We start from the raw sequence: 18762 nt of genomic DNA, 5'->3' as shown, positions 1-18762 counted from the left end.
TAAAAGTGACCGGAGCAGCAACTCGGAAGGAGCCGAACTTTGGTTCTACACAAGACAGTCACCCTTATACACTTTCACTGGCCATCCAAGAGGGTACAAGATCCACAAATAATAAGTTAAGAGTTCCTTGTCTTAAGTCAAACAATCTACAAGGGAGAGTACGGCTCTTGGGGTACAATTAGCCGGCCCCAAGAACACTGCAGTTAAAGCCCCGCCACCTCTTCCTTTCCTGGGCCATCACGAACACCCCGGAACCGTCCCTGGAACTCGCCTCCGGGACGGACGCAATCAGTCTCGGCGCCATAGGACAGAAAGGAAGCGGTCCCCGGCAGCTCATCGGTGGAGACCAAAGGGGGTGACTGGGACTCTGCTGCAGCCGCTACACCAGCGTCCCTCCCAAGCCGGGGCCCTCCCCTCCTCTTCCTCCTTCGGACCCTCGAGGTGGCCGGGAGCTCTCTTACAGGCACCAGGCCTCCTCTGGGGCCGCGGGCTCCATCGCGTCCTCCCCACCTGCACCAAGCGGCCTACCCTGGGGCCGCGAGGGCGCGTCCAGCCCCGCCGCCACTGGCCAGGGGTCACTCGGGGACCTGAGAGGCAGCACGGACCCAGAGAAGGGCGAGGGGAAGAGGAGGAAGGCCGGCTCCCGGGGGCTACGGCAGCGCGGAGGAGCAGCATCGGTGCCGATGCCTGCCAGGTCGCCGGCTCTCTCCAGTGCCTCCAAGGCAACGCCCGGCCGGGTCCTTCACGGGCACCGGGATGGGCTTCCCGTCATTCTTCTGAGAAGAAAGGCAAGCGTGGGGCCCGGATCCTAGAACCGGGGACCAAGGGCCGCCCGTGTGGGCCGGGGGGCTCGGGGACGTCGCCCTTTCGGCGCGTGGCCCGGCCGCCTTCGAGGCCACTTGCGTAGCGAAGTACGTAACAAGGCCCGCGCGCGCGGCCGGGGAATGAGGGCAGAGGGGCCGGGCCGCCAGCCGGCGGTTGGCCGCGCCAGGTGCTTGCTGGGCCACAGGCTGCCGGCGCCTCCTCTCACTGCCCGCCGTTTGCTCGGCCTCGAGAAAGCAATAGGGGAGGCGGAATCACGGACGGGTCCGGCTAGGCTGACTGTGAGTACGGGAGCCTCGGGAAGCGGCGGCCTCGGGAAGCAGCGGCGCAGGCGCAGGCGCAGGCGCAGGCCGGCCTCCCTCGGCAGGCCGCTCCCGAATCCGCCGCTCAGATCCGTCTCGGTAGGCTAACTAACTAGTAGCGGCGCAGGCGCAGACCGGCCTCGGTTGACAGGCGGCGGCGCAGGCGCAGGCGCAGACCGTCCCCGCTCGGCGAGCCCCGGCCGAGCACCTGTGCCTCCACTCTTGCGATGGAGGAGGAGGAGGAGGAGGAGAGCGAGTATTGGCTGCCGCCGGACGCCCTGGAGCAGCCCCCGGAGCCGTCGCTCGACTATTTGCCGATGAGCAACATGTTGTCCCGGACGGTGCCCTCCCAGCGCCCGATCCCACCCCGCTCCCAGTTACAGTCAGAGAACCAGCCCTCGTCCCGGGCCGGGCCGTCTCCCGAGAACTCGCCCACCCCCCCGACGGAAGCGCTGGAGGGCCCGGGCTCCTCCCGCATCGAGATGGAGAGCCTGTCCCCGGAGCCCGCCGAGGCCGGCGTGGTGACCGACTTCAACGTGGTGGCCACCTTGTCGCAGTGGGCCGACGACAACCTCTGCCTCATCCGGGTACCCGCGGCCCCGCGGGGAGGGGGAAGGGAGCGTCAGTCTCCCCTTGTGTAACGGGATCGTTTCTCCCAGGCATGGTGGGGGAGGGGAGCGCGGGCCCTGACGGGGCGGAGTCGGGGAGCCTCGGTCTGGGAGAGGCCCCTCCCCCGCCCTCCCCCATCCTCCCCCGCCCTCCCTCATCCTCCCCCGCTCCCCCGCCCTCCCCCATCGCTACCTAGGCAGGTGCGGGGTCCGGGCTCTCGGGCGAAGGCGGGCCCAGGGCGTGGGAGCTTCCAGCCCCTGGGTCCGGGTCCCGCCCCGGCTGTAAGGAACCGGAGGGGCGGGGCTTGGGGCCCACCCTTCGTTTTAAAAAGCGAAACAAGTGTTAAATCCAAATGATGCCGTTGGGAAACACTTACACTTTCAGTCTCCTTTTTGACCGAAGGGCTGTGGCCGGGAGGAAACTAACCCGGACTCCTCTCCAAGGGGGGGAGGAGTAACCCACGGAGGGGGGATGGGAGGGCTCGGACCCCCCCCCGCTGGGAAGTCTGGGCTCGGAGCGGATGATCCGGATGCCCTTTAAACATCCAAGCCTGGCTCTAAGCTGCATTAGCGGGGCACCGCATAGCTTCAAATGCAAGTCACCCCAATATCTTCCCAAGATACGGAGAGAAGGGGGCGCGCGCCCGCAGGGACGCCCAGGGGCGATCCCGGGGCACCCACCTGGGTGGGTCCAGGAAGAGGCTCCTGGGAGGGAGGGACTAAAGTCTAAAGGGGACTTCCAAGTAAAGTCAGTGAATCCAGCGGGGAAGAATGACTGGCTTGCCCTGTGTGCTTTTTATAGAACGTCAGTACCGGAATGGCAGTAGTGGGGCTCATGTTATTCGCAAGAAGTATTAAATTGGTAAGTGAGCTTCCGAAAATCCTTTAGCCCAAGCAGCACGTAGTCAGTTTTAGAAATTCTCAGTTAACTCAGTTTTATTATTTTTTATAAAGCTTTTTATTCTCCAAACATGTATGAATGATTTTTCAACATTAACCCTTTAGTTCCAATTTCCCCCCTCCCCTAGATGGCAAGTAACCCAGTATATGTTAAACATGTTAAATATATATGTTAAATTCAATATATGCGGATTTCTACAGTTATCTTGTTGCACAAGGAAAAATAATGGGAAAGAAAATAAAATGCAAGCAAAAAAACAACAAAAAGAATGAAAATGCTATGTTGTGAACCACACTCGGTCCCGCAGTCCTCTCTCTGGGTGTAGAGGGCTCTCAGCATCACAGGATCATTGGAATTGTTAACTCAGTTTTAATTCCAGCAGCATGCCATTACTTCTATTGCAAGCATTTAAGAATATTTAATATTGAAAATTATATTTACAAGAGTATCACATTTTATAATGACTCGTTTATACTTGGAAGGAATCTTAGAAGTTTGGCCTAATAGAATGTTGCTATTAGAAAATTTGCATTTCAGATTCCCCGCGATATCTCGGAAGGGTCTTTGATAATGATTTTGCCAGCACTGTGGAGATTTCTGGCTCATTAGCAGAAATTCACTTAAACAAATGTATCAATTCTTTTTAAAAAGATGATTAATTTTACTGTGGCGAATTACCTTGTTGCTACCATGAAGGATTATTAATGATTTATTGGTTCCCTATCAAATTTTTTTAATGTTTCTGGAGTTGAAAGTTATTTTCAGGGGCAGTTAGTTGATGTAGTGAATAGAGCACCAGTCCTGAATTCAGGAGGACTGAGTTTAAATTTGGCCCCAGACACTTAACACTTCCTACCTATGTCACCCTGGGCAAGTCACTTAACCTCAGTTACTTGGGGGAGAAATATTTTCATTCATTTCATCCTCTTACTTCCCACTATTAAAAATCTCCAGGAAAAAGAAATTCAAAAATTGTTTTCTTCCTGTGAGTCACAGTTTTGTGTTTGTGCTTTGGAGTAGTGTAGAGGGCTGAAACACTGAATCACACAAGAGAGCACTTAAGGCTACCTATTCGATGTGAGACAATGACTCTATTAGCATATATTTGGATGGTGGCTCTCCTCACCATTGGTGTTTGCTGAATGTTTAGTAGTGAGATAATTAGGCAAGGATTGGAGGTCGGAGGGAGAGAAGTGAGAAGCACTTGGTGGCAGGACGAGGAGGAGAGAGACTGGAGACTTGGGACTCCAGGATCCAGGAGACAGCTTTGGTAAGCCTCATGGTACCTTGTCTTCCTCCTTCACTTCTCCCTCTAAAGACCAAAGACTTCAATTCATCCTGACTCTGGCTGACCCTGAGGACCCTCCAGGGAGTTAGCTGGTATTTTACAGAATTAGTTCTCACCTCAGTGTTTATGTTCCCTTTTCCTGGGAATTATAAAGCGAAAAAGCTTTTCTTCCTTAAAAGTACAAGCAGGTGGGCATACTTAAGAAAAATTTTAACTCAGATTTTTTGATCTCACAGGACATTTTTTTTCTTTTAACTGGGTTACTTCTGTGGTTTTCACTTTTGCTTTATGAATTGCTCAAAATTAATCTTTAAGCATGTATTTGTTTAACATATCTTGAAATTCTTTGGACCTCACAATTATTTTCAGTATGTTTCCCTAAAAAACTATTTCTGCATTCATTACGCAGTCTGTGTAAAACTACTTTATGCCCTGAAGCTTTCAGGTTTACCAAATTAAACAAACAAACAAAAAAAGCTGTCCTAATAGAGGGATCAGGTAGCAGATTTTGCTGCCATTTTATTAAAACAAAGATCCCTTATGTCCTCTAGCCCTCTTTGTTCATTGTCTTTATCCAAGAGTGCTCTTGGATGTGTGGTACTGTTCTGGTCATGGCTGATTGGCTCCATTTGTGTTCCTGACTCTCCACCCTTTCTTATTCCTTTTTGTGTTGTTCCTTCCTTATTTCCCCTCTCATTACCCTCTACTGTCATTTTCATCTGTGACTTGGTGCCTTTCCTTTAGTAGAAACATTGTTTGGGGTATTTTGAAGTTACAAATTACACATTGGATGGAAATGATAATGAGGATTATGTTTTGAATTATTTTTCTAGAAGTATAAGATTCAATAAATTTTTGTTTTAATGGCAGAAATACTAAAACAAATTTTTTGTGTTATATCTTTTTTCCTACATATCAACAGACAACTAAATTTATAAATGCTTCAGATATTCCAGTAGAATTTATAAAAAATAACGTTAGATTACGAGGACGACTACGCCGGATAACTAAAATGGGGCTGGAATTGGAACATATCCCCATTACTATCCCTCTAATTTCACCATGGAGAAGTAAGTAAAGGGGGAGAAATAATGAATAAATGTAAATAAATAACAATTGGGAGGCCCTAGTATTCTGTGTTTTTGGTAAAGTAAGAAAAAATAGACATGATTTTACTTAAGAACATTAGGAAATGTTTAAATCAAAGTTATTTCTCTTCTACCCATTGGATCAATCACAGAGGAGAAAGAAAACATTTATTGAGCATGTACATTTATCGAGCATTGCTGCAGCAGCTTCTGGTTGATCTTCCAACCTCTTATCTCTCTCCACCCCATTCCATCCTCTCTCAGCAGTTTGAGTAATCTGACTAAATCTCAAGTCTGAACAAGTTTCTCCTCCACACCTCTACTCAGTGTATTCCAATAACCCTGTCACCTCCAGGACCAAATATCAAAGACTCTATATCTTGGGTCCCTCCTCCCTCTGCAGTCCCCTCACACCATATATTTCCTGATTCAGTGGCCCTGGCCTCTTGGGTATCCCATGTCTTCCACACTGCCATCTTCCTGCCTCCTCTGGCCATTCCCCTGGTCCTCCCCTAGGTCTAAAATGCTCTAGCTTCCTGGATTTCCTGGCTTTCTCCTAGTCTCAGCAAAAGTCTTACCTTAGGGATTCAGGGAAGGCTTCACGAAGGATGTGCCATATGAGCTTGACTTTTTTTTTTTTTTTAATAGCCTTTTATTTACAGGATATATGCATGGGTAACTTTACAGCATTAACAATTGCCAAACCTCTTGTTCCAATTTTTCACCTCTTACCCCCCCATCCCCTCCCCTAGATGGCAGGATGACCAGTAGATGTTAAATATATTAAAATATAAATTAGATACACAATAAGTATACATGACCAAAACGTTATTTTGCTGTACAAAAAGAATCAGACTCTGAAATATTGTACAATTAGCTTGTGAAGGAAATCAAAAATGCAGGTGTGCATAAATATAGGGATTGGGAATTCAGTGTAATGGTTTTTAGTCATCTCCCAGAGTTCTTTCTCTGGGCATAGCTGGTTCAGTTCATTACTGCTCCATTGGAAATGATTTGGTTGATCTCGTTGCTGAGGATGGCCTGGTCCATCAGAACTGGTCATCATATAGTATTGTTGTTGAAGTATATAATGATCTCCTGGTCCTGCTCATTTCACTCAGCATCAGTTCGTGTAAGTCTCTCCAGGCCTTTCTGAAATTATCCTGTTGGTCATTTATGAGCTTGACTTTGAAGGAATGGGGGAAAGATTTGAGTTGATGAAAATCAAGGATGAGAGAAGGAGGCCTTTCTGGTCTTAAAAGTCAGCATCATGAGGGCAAGAAGCACACGGGAAGAAGAGCTGGAACCTACAGGGATATGAAGCTAAGAAAGTGGGGGGCTCTGGCTGTGGAGGGGAAAAATAGCATATAAACACACACACACACTGTAATTTGATGTTGAATTTTGTCCTTTGATAGTCACTTAAAAGAATTGACTGCACAGATATCTAATTCTGAAACGATTCTAACATTGGGAACCAGTTATTTCTTGTTGAGAAATTTTTTTTAGTGATATGCTTAGACCTCCTGGTATTTGAATGGTTAAAATCACCTGGATTATTGTTCAAGAAGTTGCTCATCTAAACCAAGAGCTTCTCAGAGCAAGTAAAGACATAGGGAGGTTTTAATATTTCTTTTGGTTCTTGGTCTGAATCTTATTCCTTTTTGTATAAAGTCCTTCTAGAATTTATATTATATCATTTGTTTTTTTTGTTTTTTTTTAGCTAACTCATGAATTTAAGGACACCAAGAAAACACTTATCATTAGTGAAAACTTTTTGCAAAGTCTATAATTACTAAAAATGAAAGATTTAAGAATTTTTGTTAACATTTGTGTAATCTATTGACAAAATATCTGGTATCTGTTGAGAGAGAGATTGCCTAACTCTGGATTTGTATACCACATATCGTTGACATATTTCTTTGTCATTTTAACCGTTACCACGCTTTCTTGTTTCCAAAGGAAAATTTAAGGTGAAGAAGTAAATAAATGTTCCTTGTAACTTTTCAAAACAGACTTGGAAATTATTATTTGCATTATGTTAAAATCTGGTTTAAAAAATGGCCCTCTTCTCCTATCTAGGGCAGCCATATGGAGTTTTGCTTGTAAAGATAGCTGGAGTAGACCTCACCGAGGATGGTCACCTATGGTTGAAAAAGGAGATAAAACCTTTCGAAACATTGTGGTTCCAGCTGCTGGCAAGGGACAATTCATCACTTCTTTGCTACCTGTTAATGAATAGGGTAAGTCCTGGGAGAAAAACCAATCAGGCTCTTAACATTTTTCAGGCGTACCCCAAATTTTGGGTACTTAGTAATTTGGAGGATGATCATGTACTTTGAAATAAATTAAAGATGATATTCTGAGATGGGAAAACTGGTTAACTAAAACCAAAAGGTAGCTCTGCACTTTTAAAAATTCCACTAAAGAATGTCATTTAATAGCTTTAAGATCTAGAGGTTAAGTCCTTATGAAGATCCTCCTTTGAGCCATATCCTTTGAAAGCCAGTCACTTCTTTATCATCTCTCTCTCCTCATCTTTTATCATCCCTCCCCTCGGTGCCCCCTTCCCCCTCGGTCTCCTCCTCTCTCTTTCAGGCTAGCCTCCACTCCTGCTGAGTTCCCATGCCTTTGGCTGTGCTCACCAGAAGTTCCTGACTTCTCTGACAAATTGAAAAACAGACTTGAGAAAATAGAAGTTCCTAAAGGCTGACATTATTCTCCCCCCATCTATTTATTTATTTTTTGTTGTTGAGGCGAATGGGGTGAAGTGACTTGCCCGAGATCACACAGCTAGGAAGTGTTAAGTGTCTGAAGCCAGATCTGATCTCAGATCCCCCTGATTCCAGGGCCGGTGCTCTGTCCATTGGGTAAGCCTGCTACTCCAGAGATATTTACGGCTTTTAAAAGATGGAATTTTAGAGATGACGTGACTGGCTTTCCTGTCCTCGTCACAGAATGCACTAAAGGATACTCTGTTTAAAGGAAAGAGATCCTGAAGGTCAGGTGTGCATCTGGCGGGCTTTCTCGCGGCCCTGTCAGGCTCTGCTTTCTGTGGATGCCCCCACCCCAGTGAAGATCATGGCCCAGCCAGGTTTGGTTCTGCTGTCATATTTTATAAGTTCCAGTGGAGCAGAGCTGTCGTTTCATAGTAAGCATGGCAGAAAAGTACACAGCAGTGGCTAGTCGGCCTTTGGCTTTCCTGTTGTACGGGGCAGACCCCCAGCTGAGAGCTGGCAGCAGTTAGAGGGCTCATCTAGGAGGAACGGACTTACTTAGTTCCCACATGTACCCGCCACTTTAGGGAGCATTTTACAAACTGTCTCAGTTGATCCTCAAAACGAGCCCAGGAGGGAAAGCAATTATGATCCCCATTTTACCATTGAGGAAACTGAGGCAGACGGAGGTGAAAGGGCTGCCCCAGTCCCACAGCCAAGAAGTATCTGGGGCAGGATTTGAATTCAGGCTTTCCCAATTCCAGGCCCAGGGCTCGGTTCTCCGGCTAATCTGTCTGTGCCTGTGACGTTCTCTCGTTGTCTCTCTCCTCCCCAAGAGAAGGTCGGCATAAAGAGAAGCTCTCTGTCACCCACAGCAGCCCCTTTCCCTTTGGGGTAGGGAGTTTTTCTTTGCCTGGCCTGTCTGTGGACCCCAGGGGGCCTGCAGACACTTACAAGGTGTCTGTGAACGTCTTCTCTTGGGCCTGCCTTTGAGCCGGTCATAGCCACCATGGGGGTTAAGGACAAAGAAAGAAGTCCTTCAGTACCTCAGTCAAAGATGGTGGCCAAGAACACCTTGGAATGGTATGCTCCGCTCCTTCCTGCTTTCCTCACTTTGCCTCAGTTCATTCAGGCCTTCTGCATTCTTCCCAGGCATTGCTGCTTGGACTATTTGAATGCGCTTTTCATTTACGTGCCATAGTTTGTTTGCCATCCCCTGTCAGTTCAGTTTTCCTTCTCTGGCCACTTGTTTGTCCTTGCTCTGGTGCCCGACTGCTTTTCTCTCTTTTCAAATGTCTTTAAAGAATCTCAGCTGCCCGCTTTTTGGCTCCATGACCTCGTAAACAAGCCTCACCTTTTTTTGCTTTCTAGAGGAGAGAGCTTCCCCTTCCCTGCAGAGGGGACTTTCTAGAGAACTGGAAGCTGAGGTCCTTCTTGATTTCCTTCTGAGCCCTTTGAAATCAACTTTCCCAAAATTGAAGGCACCCATCAAATAATCCCCAGCTCTCCTCTTCTCTACCACAAATTCTGCAAAGAAGCGGGATCTTGTCAAGCACCCCGTCATCTCTCCCCAGAAGCTCCTGGTCACAACTCTGGCCAATAGAACGCTCTCCTTTGGTACCTCATCTGTTTTGGAAGGATGGCTTATATTTGTAATGTTCTGGTTAGCTTTCTGGAGGTCTTTGGACCAGCCTTCGTTTCAGCTGAGTAATCATCACGAGAATATCTAGGGATAAAGTCCAAATTCTTTACTGTCTCCTTCACAGTCTGTCTCCTTGACTGGGGCCCTGCTAGCTTTCTGGAGGCCCTTCAGATGGGCCTTGGTCTCAGTAGAGGAAGCAGGAGAGCCACTATGAGGCTGATGAAGATGGAATGTGTGTCTCGAGTCGGAGAGCATGAGCTGCAGCCTCCAGTCCTCTGTCTTCTCAAGTCTGACTCTGGCTGAGTTTGTCCCAGTTTATATACTCTATTACAATTACATCATTACAGTATACCGAGTATAAACCAATCATTGTATCACTAGGGCAATCATGTGGAACTTGAGAACTCAGTGCTGAACTAGATAACCATTGTCTTAACAATTAATTCCACTGAGTTTTAACGCCTGTTATAGGACTAACTCAACCATACTGAGCCTTAAGTATACTTCTCCAAGAGTTCTACCCTTTACATATATTGATGCAGCACTTTCCAGTGTATAAAGTGTACTTTCCCCACCACAAATTTGAGTTGTACATAATTCCAAATAGTATGATCTCCTTTTTGGAGAAGAGAATAAGGAAGATATGATTTGCCCATAGTCATTCAAGTAGCAAGCTGAAGAGCTGAGACTTGAACTGAAGTCTTGTAATTTCAGTCATACTTCAATATCTTGAAGAGACACTTCAAGAAGGCTTAGAGACTTTGGCTTGAGATCCTATTTTCAACACTTACTAGACTCTTAAACTTGGATAAGTCCTTTAGACCCCATTCTCTTACCTATAAAAAGAAAACATTCATACAGAGAGAGTTGCTGGGAAGTGTAGGGAGAAGGGACAACCACTGAGCTCCAGGGCTCGGCTTGGCTCCTTCTTTGCCTCTTCCTGCAGGCCTGAGGCTGTTGAGGGACCCCTCTGTGGATTATGAATGTTTATGCTTGCAGCTGGGGATGGAGCATGGGGGGAAGGTCTTTGAAGAAATGATGATAAAATAGAGTGTACTCTCTGTTTCATTTTTAAGGGTCTGTATTTCAATGTGAGTTTGAACGAAGAGATTTTGAGAAGAGGGCTCGGCAGAACTGTTCTTATCAAACAGCTAGATCATAACTCTAGGATATATTGGACAGTTCACAAAAGACTACTGAGAGCAGAGCTAAAAGCCATAAGAAGAGGAGAAGGAATTTGGAAAGAAGACACTGAGAAACAGAATTATATAGCCAAATTTAAAGGTTCATGGAGAGAAATATGGAGCAGAGACAATCCTTTCCATAGAAGAATATTATGGGAGTTAAACAAGCAAAAATCCCAATTTCAAGTATTAAAGAGCCAATATAAAAAATATAAAGAGAGACTAACTAATTCCAATTTTATGTTAAAGGTCAGAGAGTTTCTGAATCATGCGAAACATGGTAAAAAATGGTGAAATATTGGAAGATTTCTAGAGATCACATGACTGGAAAATAACCTGAGAACCTGTGAAGTTATATATGTTTCTTTGAGAAATATTGATGAGAAGGCCCCAAACGATCAGAGTTTTAGACTTTACAAGAAGTCTAATGGGATTTGAATGTTCAAAAAAAGAGATAACTTTTGTATATTTTAGATTGGAATTTAAACAGATTGTGGTGAGTATGCTTTTTATGTGCTTTCATGGAAATAAAAAATATTGTGTAATTACCAAGTTTCAGGTTGTACAAGAATCATGGTGTCATTTTGAAAAGACTTCCCTAAAATTGTTTTCAGTGGCATTATATAATTGCATTTGAGACATACTTTTATTTATTTAAAAATGGAATCAGCTTTGACAAATCTGGAGTCATTGGGAAAAAATGCCTATCCTCATGCACCCCAGACCTGCCTCTTACTTTCTCCATGTAGCCCGTAAGGGAGAGAGACTTGGGTTCAAATGTTACTTAAGGAGCCATGGCCAACCTGTGTTTTTTGAAGATCACTTCTTAAAAGGAGTAGCCTTTTCTTTTTCTTTCTCTCTTTTTTTTTTAGGAGTAGCCTTTTCAATTACAGGTCATTGACATTCAAAAAAAAAAAAAAAAAGCCATTTCATGATCTTCCTAGAAGGAATGAACGGTTGTCTCATGCACTAACAACATAAATTTTATTTATTCATTTAATCCTTGTTTAACAAGAAGCAAAATAAAAATCAACAACTCCACATTATATAATTAACATTTAACTACACATTATATAATTAACATTTTATTGTGAACAAAAGAGTTTCCTGAAATAAACTACTAGATTATCTTTAAGAATTTGGGGATTAATAGAAAATGTTCATGACTGGACATTTATAAATATAAACTATAACTGACTTTCTCTTTTTCTTGTGGCATAAATACAAATAGACTGGAGGTAATATAATTGATAAACTGAGCAGAGAACCTCTGGAATTCTTAATAGTCCAAATTCCCTTCATTACTGGTTTTCTTTTTGTCTTCTTGGCATCCTTTCATTTCTTCTCTACTTTATCACTCTGAAAATTTCACTTTTTAGTGGCTCCATCATCTGCTTTCACTTCTTTACAACTTCTTTTCATGTTTCATTCCTTTGATTGAGTCTTTTAGTCACCTTTTCCATCACATCTCTCTTATGACTTTTCATTTGCCTAATTTGTAACTTTGGGTTCCTAAATTGACATATATTTTATATGTTATAGGCTTAAGATTTAGGAAAGCCCAGTTGAATTTATTCCCTCTACCACAAGTTCTACTCCATCTACATCTCAGGTTAACAGCAGCTTGATTTGATTGATAGATTGAGTGCAAAAAGACTGAAAAAAGTCAACAAACAAAATGAAATATATGTATTAAACACCTTCCATATACAAGGGATACACAGTATCCCATTCATCACCTCATCATATTTTGAAAGGTAAGATATATATTGTACATTTTGTATCAAGTATTAAAAGTCTGAATATCAGAGTTCAAATTAAACTTAACAAGACTAGTTTGAAGTTATATTCAGATTAACTCTAAAACTTTCTTCTTTCTACTTTTCTCTAATATTCTACTGTCTCCCTTTTTTGTCGAGTTCTAGTAAAGGAAAAAATTCTCATAGTTTTAGTGAAAAATCAGACAAGTCTAAGTATTTCTAGTAAAGATCTCATTTCCAAGATGTTACTGGTGTAAATTCATAAGAATAAGAATCATTCCCCAACTGATATATGAGTCAAAGATATGAATAGGCAGCTTTCCAAGGGAGAAATTAAAATTTCCAACACTAGAAAAAATGTTTCATCTCACTAATAGAAACAAATATGTTTCTCTATCTATCAGGTTCTACCTCACATTTATTAGATTGTCAAGGGTGACAAAAAAAGGAAATGATAAATCTTAAAAGAGAGTCTGTTAGAAAAGAAGCATATTAATATCTTATTATGGGTTGGGCTATGAACTGTGGAAAGCAATTTGAAACAGCCCCTAAAATTTACCAAGCTCTCCATATTATTTGAGTCAGTGCATCTGTTACTAGATGTATCCACAAAGAACAGAAAATAGATACGTATCTACAAAAATTGTAGTTTTTTTTAATAGTAATAGCTTTTGATTTTTCAAATATGCAAAGATACTTTGCCACATTCACCCTGGTAAAACCTTCTGTTCATAATCTTTCTCCCCATCTCTCTCTTCCCCTAGACAGTAAATAATCCAGTATAGGTTAAACATGTGCAATTCTTCTAAACATATTTCCACATTTATCATGCTGCATGAGAAAAACCATATCAAAAAGGAAATAAAATGAAAAAAGAAAAAAGCAAACAACAAAAGATGAAAATGCTATGTTGTGATCCACACCCAGTCCCTATACTTCTCTCTCTAGGTGCAGATGGCTCTCTCCATCACAAGACTATTAGAATTTCCCTAAATCACCTCAGTGTTGAAAAGAGTCATGCCCAATGTAGTTGATCATCACTTAAGTTTGTCACCATGATCTCCTAGTCCTGCTCGTTTCACTCAGCAGCAGTTCCTGTAAGTCTCTCCAGGCCTCTCTGAAATCATACTGCTGATCGTTTCTTACAGAACAATAATATTCCATAACATTCATGTATTATGGCATTCACCCATTCTCCAACTGATGGACATCCACTCAGTTTCCAGTTCTCGCCACTATGAAAAGGGCTATGCAATTCTTTGTCATGACAAGAATTGGAAGCTAAGGGGTACTCATTAAAAAATGAACAAATGGTATGTGAATGTCCTTGAATACTTTTGTGCTTAGAAACAAAGGCATGGTTTCAGAGAAAACTGGGAAGATTTGTATGAATTGATTCTCAATGATCAGGAGAAAAATTTATATAGCAACAATATGAAGATAAACAACAATAAAAGACTGAAGAACTCATTCTGATGACTAACCATGACTTCAGAAGGATGAATAAAGCACTTATTACCACCCCGACGACAAAAAGGTTATGATAACGGGTGCTGAGAGATTTTTGGACATGGCCAGTGTGGAAAGTGTTTTGCTTATGCATATTAAGTTACAAGGGGTTTGTGGATGTGTCTGTTTCAATTGGGGAAGAGTGGAAGAAAATTTTGTTGAAAAAAATAAAAAATTGGAAAGATGCACCATGGAAGTATTAAATGGTGCCAAATTCACAGTTATTTTAGATCTATTTATAGATAACAGCTGTAAGAATTCAAATTTAAAATGAGAGAGCATCATAGGTAAAACTGCATGCTTGAGTAATCTGCAATTCTAGAGAGAGAATGCTAACAGTGTTTTGTTTTTCTGAGGCAATTGGGGTTAAGTTCACACCAATAAGGCCCTCTTCAATTCGCTATTTCCCTTTCCAATCTTAGCTTATATTACTCTTGCAATTTTGTAATTATCTTTTCCATCTAGTCAAACTGGGGCACTGCATTTCCTGACTTTGTGCTCTCCCTTCTTTTCAAAATTGAATAATTACTCCTCCACATCATTTAAAACTTAGCTTGGCTGTCTCCTCCTCCCTAATACTCAAGAAGGTAACAGCCTTCTCTTGTACACTTCCTTTAACCTCTCATGATCAGTTTAATGAAGTTATAGAATGTTGTGTAACTGTAGAGAGTTCCATGAAGACAAGGACCACATTTTATCTAAATTTTGTATTTGACTTAGCCATCAAACACAGCAGACCCTTGACACATAGTTGATGTGCAAAGTAATGAGATTGGCGTTTATTCTCCCATGGAAGGAACACTGGGTTTTCTGGGGGGGGGGGGGGGGGGGGGGGGGGGGGGGGGGGGGGGGGGGTGGAAGGGTTGGTTTTTTTTTTAAGAGAAAAACCATCTTAAAATTTTTTGCTTCCATTTTCTCTTGCCTCTTAATAAGAAACTCCTAAGCAATTTGTAATATTCCCAAATCTCTTTAGAAATAAGCTTTTCATAAATGTGGATTTTCTTTATATTTTCTGCCCTATTTTCTCTTCTGGCTCTCCAGGAGACTTTCTTTTCTGCATCTTGCAATACTGTTACACAGCTTAGATAGGTCACTTTGCGGTTGTATTTCTAGAGCCTAATACTCTGGCAACTAGAATAAATATTAAGCAGGCGTAACATGGCTTTGTAGGCCCCTAAAACTGGTCAGCAAGGTCTTGAACGTGATTCAATGCATGCTCCACGTTGTAGAAGAATTCACAGATGGATGAGATCTTCCAGATGTTTCTGTTACATCAAGCCACAAAACAATATATAGCTTCCTTGAAAAAGGCCTGTAAGCCCTCAAAAGAGTTTGGCCTATCTTTCCACACAAGAAAAGTCAAGTGGATGGAGGCTTTCTGTATTCTCCAGATTAGGGTAGCTCTGGGATCGCGGAGGCAGTGTCAGAAGAGCACCAGCTTGCGTCATACCACAAAAGCTCAGAGGATTGGCCCTCCCTAAATGTGGAAGCCAGCCCCTTGGTGATTATCTTTAAAAATTTTACCATGACAAGAAAGAAAATAAAACTTAACCATGGCACCACATTTTGTATATGATTTTTTTTTTGTACCTAAAGACATATCTATAAAATAGAGGAAAAGTATATCAATGAATTGGGTTTTAAAAAGTAGGAAAAGAACAGATTTAAAATTTCTAATGCTGAATGGGAAATGCAGAAAATTAAAGGTAAGATTAATAAAAATTGAATGTATAAAAACCAGAAAATTAATAAATAAAACTAGGAGTTTTATGAAAAAAATAAAATAAACCATTGACTCATATGATTTAAGAAAGCTACTAGTATCAAAAATGTAAAGGGTGAATGTATAACTCATGAAGGTGAAATCAAAGCAATTATTGGGAATAATAGGTTTATTGGATATTCTATTTCCTCTTCAATTTATATTCTTAAAAGCACTCTTTTTCACTTAGTTTGTTCAATTTATTGGCATATAATTGGGCAAAATAATTCCCAATAATTTCTTTGATTTCACCTGGATTTACAAATGGATTTTACCAAACATTTAAAGATCAACTATAATTATTGAAATATTTTAAAAGCCCTACCAAACCCCTTTTATGAAACAAACATGGTACTGATAGATAAACCAGGAAGAGCTAAAACAAATTATAAACCAATTTCACTAAGGAATATGAACACAAAAATCCTAAATAAAATACTAGCTGAGGTACTAAAACTATATCAAAACAGCTCAGAAGAAACACGAAGTTAGAGGATTTACCCCAAATATTCATATGGAGCTATGGCAGAGCATGCTCATATCTGAGCAGTCCCAGTAGGGCCAACTGTGCCTGAACATGGCAGCATCTTCACCAACCAACCTTGGAGAGTTTCATCTGAGTGTTGAGCTCCGAGGGGAGCAGCCAGCTTGAAGAGCCGAAGTCCAGGTAAAGGCCAGACAAGTGTCAGCAAAAGCCTTTGCCCAATTCTGCCCCTGCTCAACCCTTCCTTTTCCCTCCTAACCCGACGGTCTGGTCTCCCTGCAGCTTGCATTCACATCCTTGGGAACCAAGGGAATCCCTCTCCCAGCACTTGAAGGCAGCTTGGACTTTCACCCCAAGTCTTGTCTTCTCCAGGCTGCCTTAGCCTACGGACAGGGGCTGATGCGGTGGCCGGGCGACCCTTTTCCCTGACTTGGGACATAGAAAAGTACCTGGGTCACCATCTGCCATGCACCCTGGGCTCTGATCCTTGCTCATGGAAGGACTCAGGAGGGATGGGCCAGTAGGGCCTGGGCCAACAGCATGACTGTGGTCCTTAGACGGGGACCAGCACCCCAGAAGAATCAGACCTGCCTGGTTGGTGTCTTAGGTTCTGGAAGAGGACCAAAGTGACTTCACTCTCAGAGCCAAATGGTGAGTCCCATCACGGGCACACAGTCCGTAAGCCGAGTCTGACCCAGATAACGAAGGCTTTTCTAGAGCTTTGGGCAGCCCATCCACCCACCAGTCTGAGGAGAGGATCCAGACACCAGGGTCTGCACCTGCCTGACCTTCCTCCCCATCAGAAGAGTTCCTTTAAGGAAAGGCAGTTGGGCCTCTGTCAATAAAAATGATGACAGTGACAGCCAGGATTTATATAGAGATTTAGGGCTTGCAGACATTTACATATATGAATTTCCCTCCCCGCCCCAAACTCTGGATACTGCTATTTTCAAAGGAGAAAAAACAGTGAAGAGAGGTTAAGTGGTTTGGCCAGCTGTTGGTCAGATAGGTAGGTAGGTGAATTGGTTGTCAAGAGCCAGATAGATAAAGGGCATTTGAGACACGTCACTTTTTGCACAGTTGGCTGTAATGCAGCGATGCATTTGGTTACCAGGGCCTCACTGCCACCTCTCACCAGCACTCTTTGTTTCTCCCTGAGGTGGAAAGCAGTGCTTTGGTGGACGTGACTCAGTTTCCTCATCTGTAAAATGATCTGGAGGAGGTGATGGCGAACCCCCCCAGTATCTCTGCCAAGAAAACTCCCAGGGGTTCAAGAAGAGTCTGTTAACTAAAGCCCATTACATCTTCATTCGATAATCCCGGGGCTGACCCTTGCTATGTCATCCTGATTCCAGTCTGGTGGCTCCACGTTTTACCCGCCCTGATCTTATTTCCACCCAACCGTGGCTTAAATTCCTGGGAAGACTTCTGGATTTGTCTGCTGACGTCTGACTTCTGGTTCTCAGCTGCCCAGGGCTGGCTTCCTTGTATCTGGGAATACTTGGGGGTCTTGTCTTGTCTTGATTAATGAGCTTCACCTAGTAGGCAGACCAGCCTCCTGGAGAGAGACAAAGGCCTTTGAGGATGGGGTCAGGGTCATTTTTATCTTTGTGTTACCAACTTAGCGCCTTGAACATATCATGTTCCATTGAAATGAAGTATAAACATCATTTTAGCTGTGGGATTATTGAAGTTCAGAGAGCACGATTGTTTGGGCCCTGAATGTCTATCACCATCTGAAATGAATTCCTGTGTTTCTAAGATGATCTGTGAAGATTTTAAAAAGGTAAGTCATGATCTCCAGGAGTTGAGCTAGGATCAAGAAGACTAAGTCGTGACAAACCTCATTTCTATTTTTTTTTAATTTCTTTACCTAAATTTATTAGAGAATTTATAAGATTGTGAGACTTAGTCTGAATTTGGGTTTTTTGTTTGTTTGTTTTTGTTTTTTTGCTGAGGCAATTGGGGTTGAGTGACTTGCCCAGGTTATATAGCTAGGAAATGTTAAGTGTCTGAGACCAGTCAGATCCTCCTGACTTCAGGGATGATACTCTATCCACTGCACCACCTAGCTGCCCCTAGTCATGAATTTGTACCAGCTAAGGGAGTATCCTCACCTGGAGCTCCCCACATGCCTGAAATCCCAGAGAGACCAGAAAATAGAGAAAGTGAACTGGAGAGTTCAGGGGAGTGTGGTTGGTAGAGTGTGCATCTTAATTATTAGCGAGGCATTGTTCAGAATCTCTTAACATTGCCCTTGTTTCATTCATCTTGACTCAGATGCCAATTATTTGAAAAACATTGTGTTAGACAGTAATGACAAAGAAGATTAATTTACAACAACTGCAATAATGTTAACATTTACACAGCAGTATAACATTTGTAAGGGACTTTTCAAATATTATCTCAAAGGATAATTCCCAAAGATTATTCTTCACAAGGATTATCTAGTTCTTCCCCTCATGTAATTCGTAATCTAGTACGGAGAGAGTGACAAGAACATGATTATGTGATAACTATATGAGAACTACCTCATAACAATTATGTAGAGGAGCATCCAAGAGTTCAAAAAACGCCTGAGATGGCATTTGAAAGCCAAGTTCTCATTTTTTTTTTTAATTTACAAGATATATGCATGGGTAATTTTTCAGCATTGACAATTGCAAATCCTTTTGTTCCAACTTTTCCCCTCCTT

General features: G+C 42.9%; 1 protein-coding gene across 1 annotated transcript; it reads left to right on the top strand.

Moving 5' to 3' along the window:
- The first annotated feature begins 926 nt into the window (after positions 1 to 926).
- On the top strand, positions 927 to 11107 carry C3H3orf33 (chromosome 3 C3orf33 homolog). Its single transcript, XM_031957555.1, has 5 exons — positions 927 to 1711; positions 2535 to 2594; positions 4844 to 4991; positions 7092 to 7252; positions 10445 to 11107. The coding sequence occupies exons 1-5, from the start codon at positions 1352 to 1354 to the stop codon at positions 10844 to 10846; spliced, it is 1131 nt and encodes a 376-aa protein (XP_031813415.1). The 5' UTR covers positions 927 to 1351; the 3' UTR covers positions 10847 to 11107.
- The last annotated feature ends 7655 nt before the right edge of the window (positions 11108 to 18762 follow it).

The sequence above is a fragment of the Sarcophilus harrisii genome, chromosome 3 (genome assembly GCF_902635505.1).
Source record: "Sarcophilus harrisii chromosome 3, mSarHar1.11, whole genome shotgun sequence".
Classification (NCBI taxonomy): domain Eukaryota; kingdom Metazoa; phylum Chordata; class Mammalia; order Dasyuromorphia; family Dasyuridae; genus Sarcophilus; species Sarcophilus harrisii.
The sequence above is the reverse complement of the archived record's forward strand: the minus strand, read 5'-3'. Positions and strand labels throughout refer to the sequence as shown.

Bases quoted from the DNA above. Each gene is read 5' to 3' on its own strand.
- C3H3orf33 (XM_031957555.1), top strand. From the start codon at position 1,352: ATGGAGGAGGAGGAGGAGGAGGAGAGCGAGTATTGGCTGCCGCCGGAC. The intron at 1,712-2,534 runs GTACCCGCGGCC...TGCTTTTTATAG, and splicing joins ACAACCTCTGCCTCATCCGG to AACGTCAGTACCGGAATGGC. The intron at 4,992-7,091 runs GTAAGTAAAGGG...TCTCCTATCTAG, and splicing joins TCTAATTTCACCATGGAGAA to GGCAGCCATATGGAGTTTTG.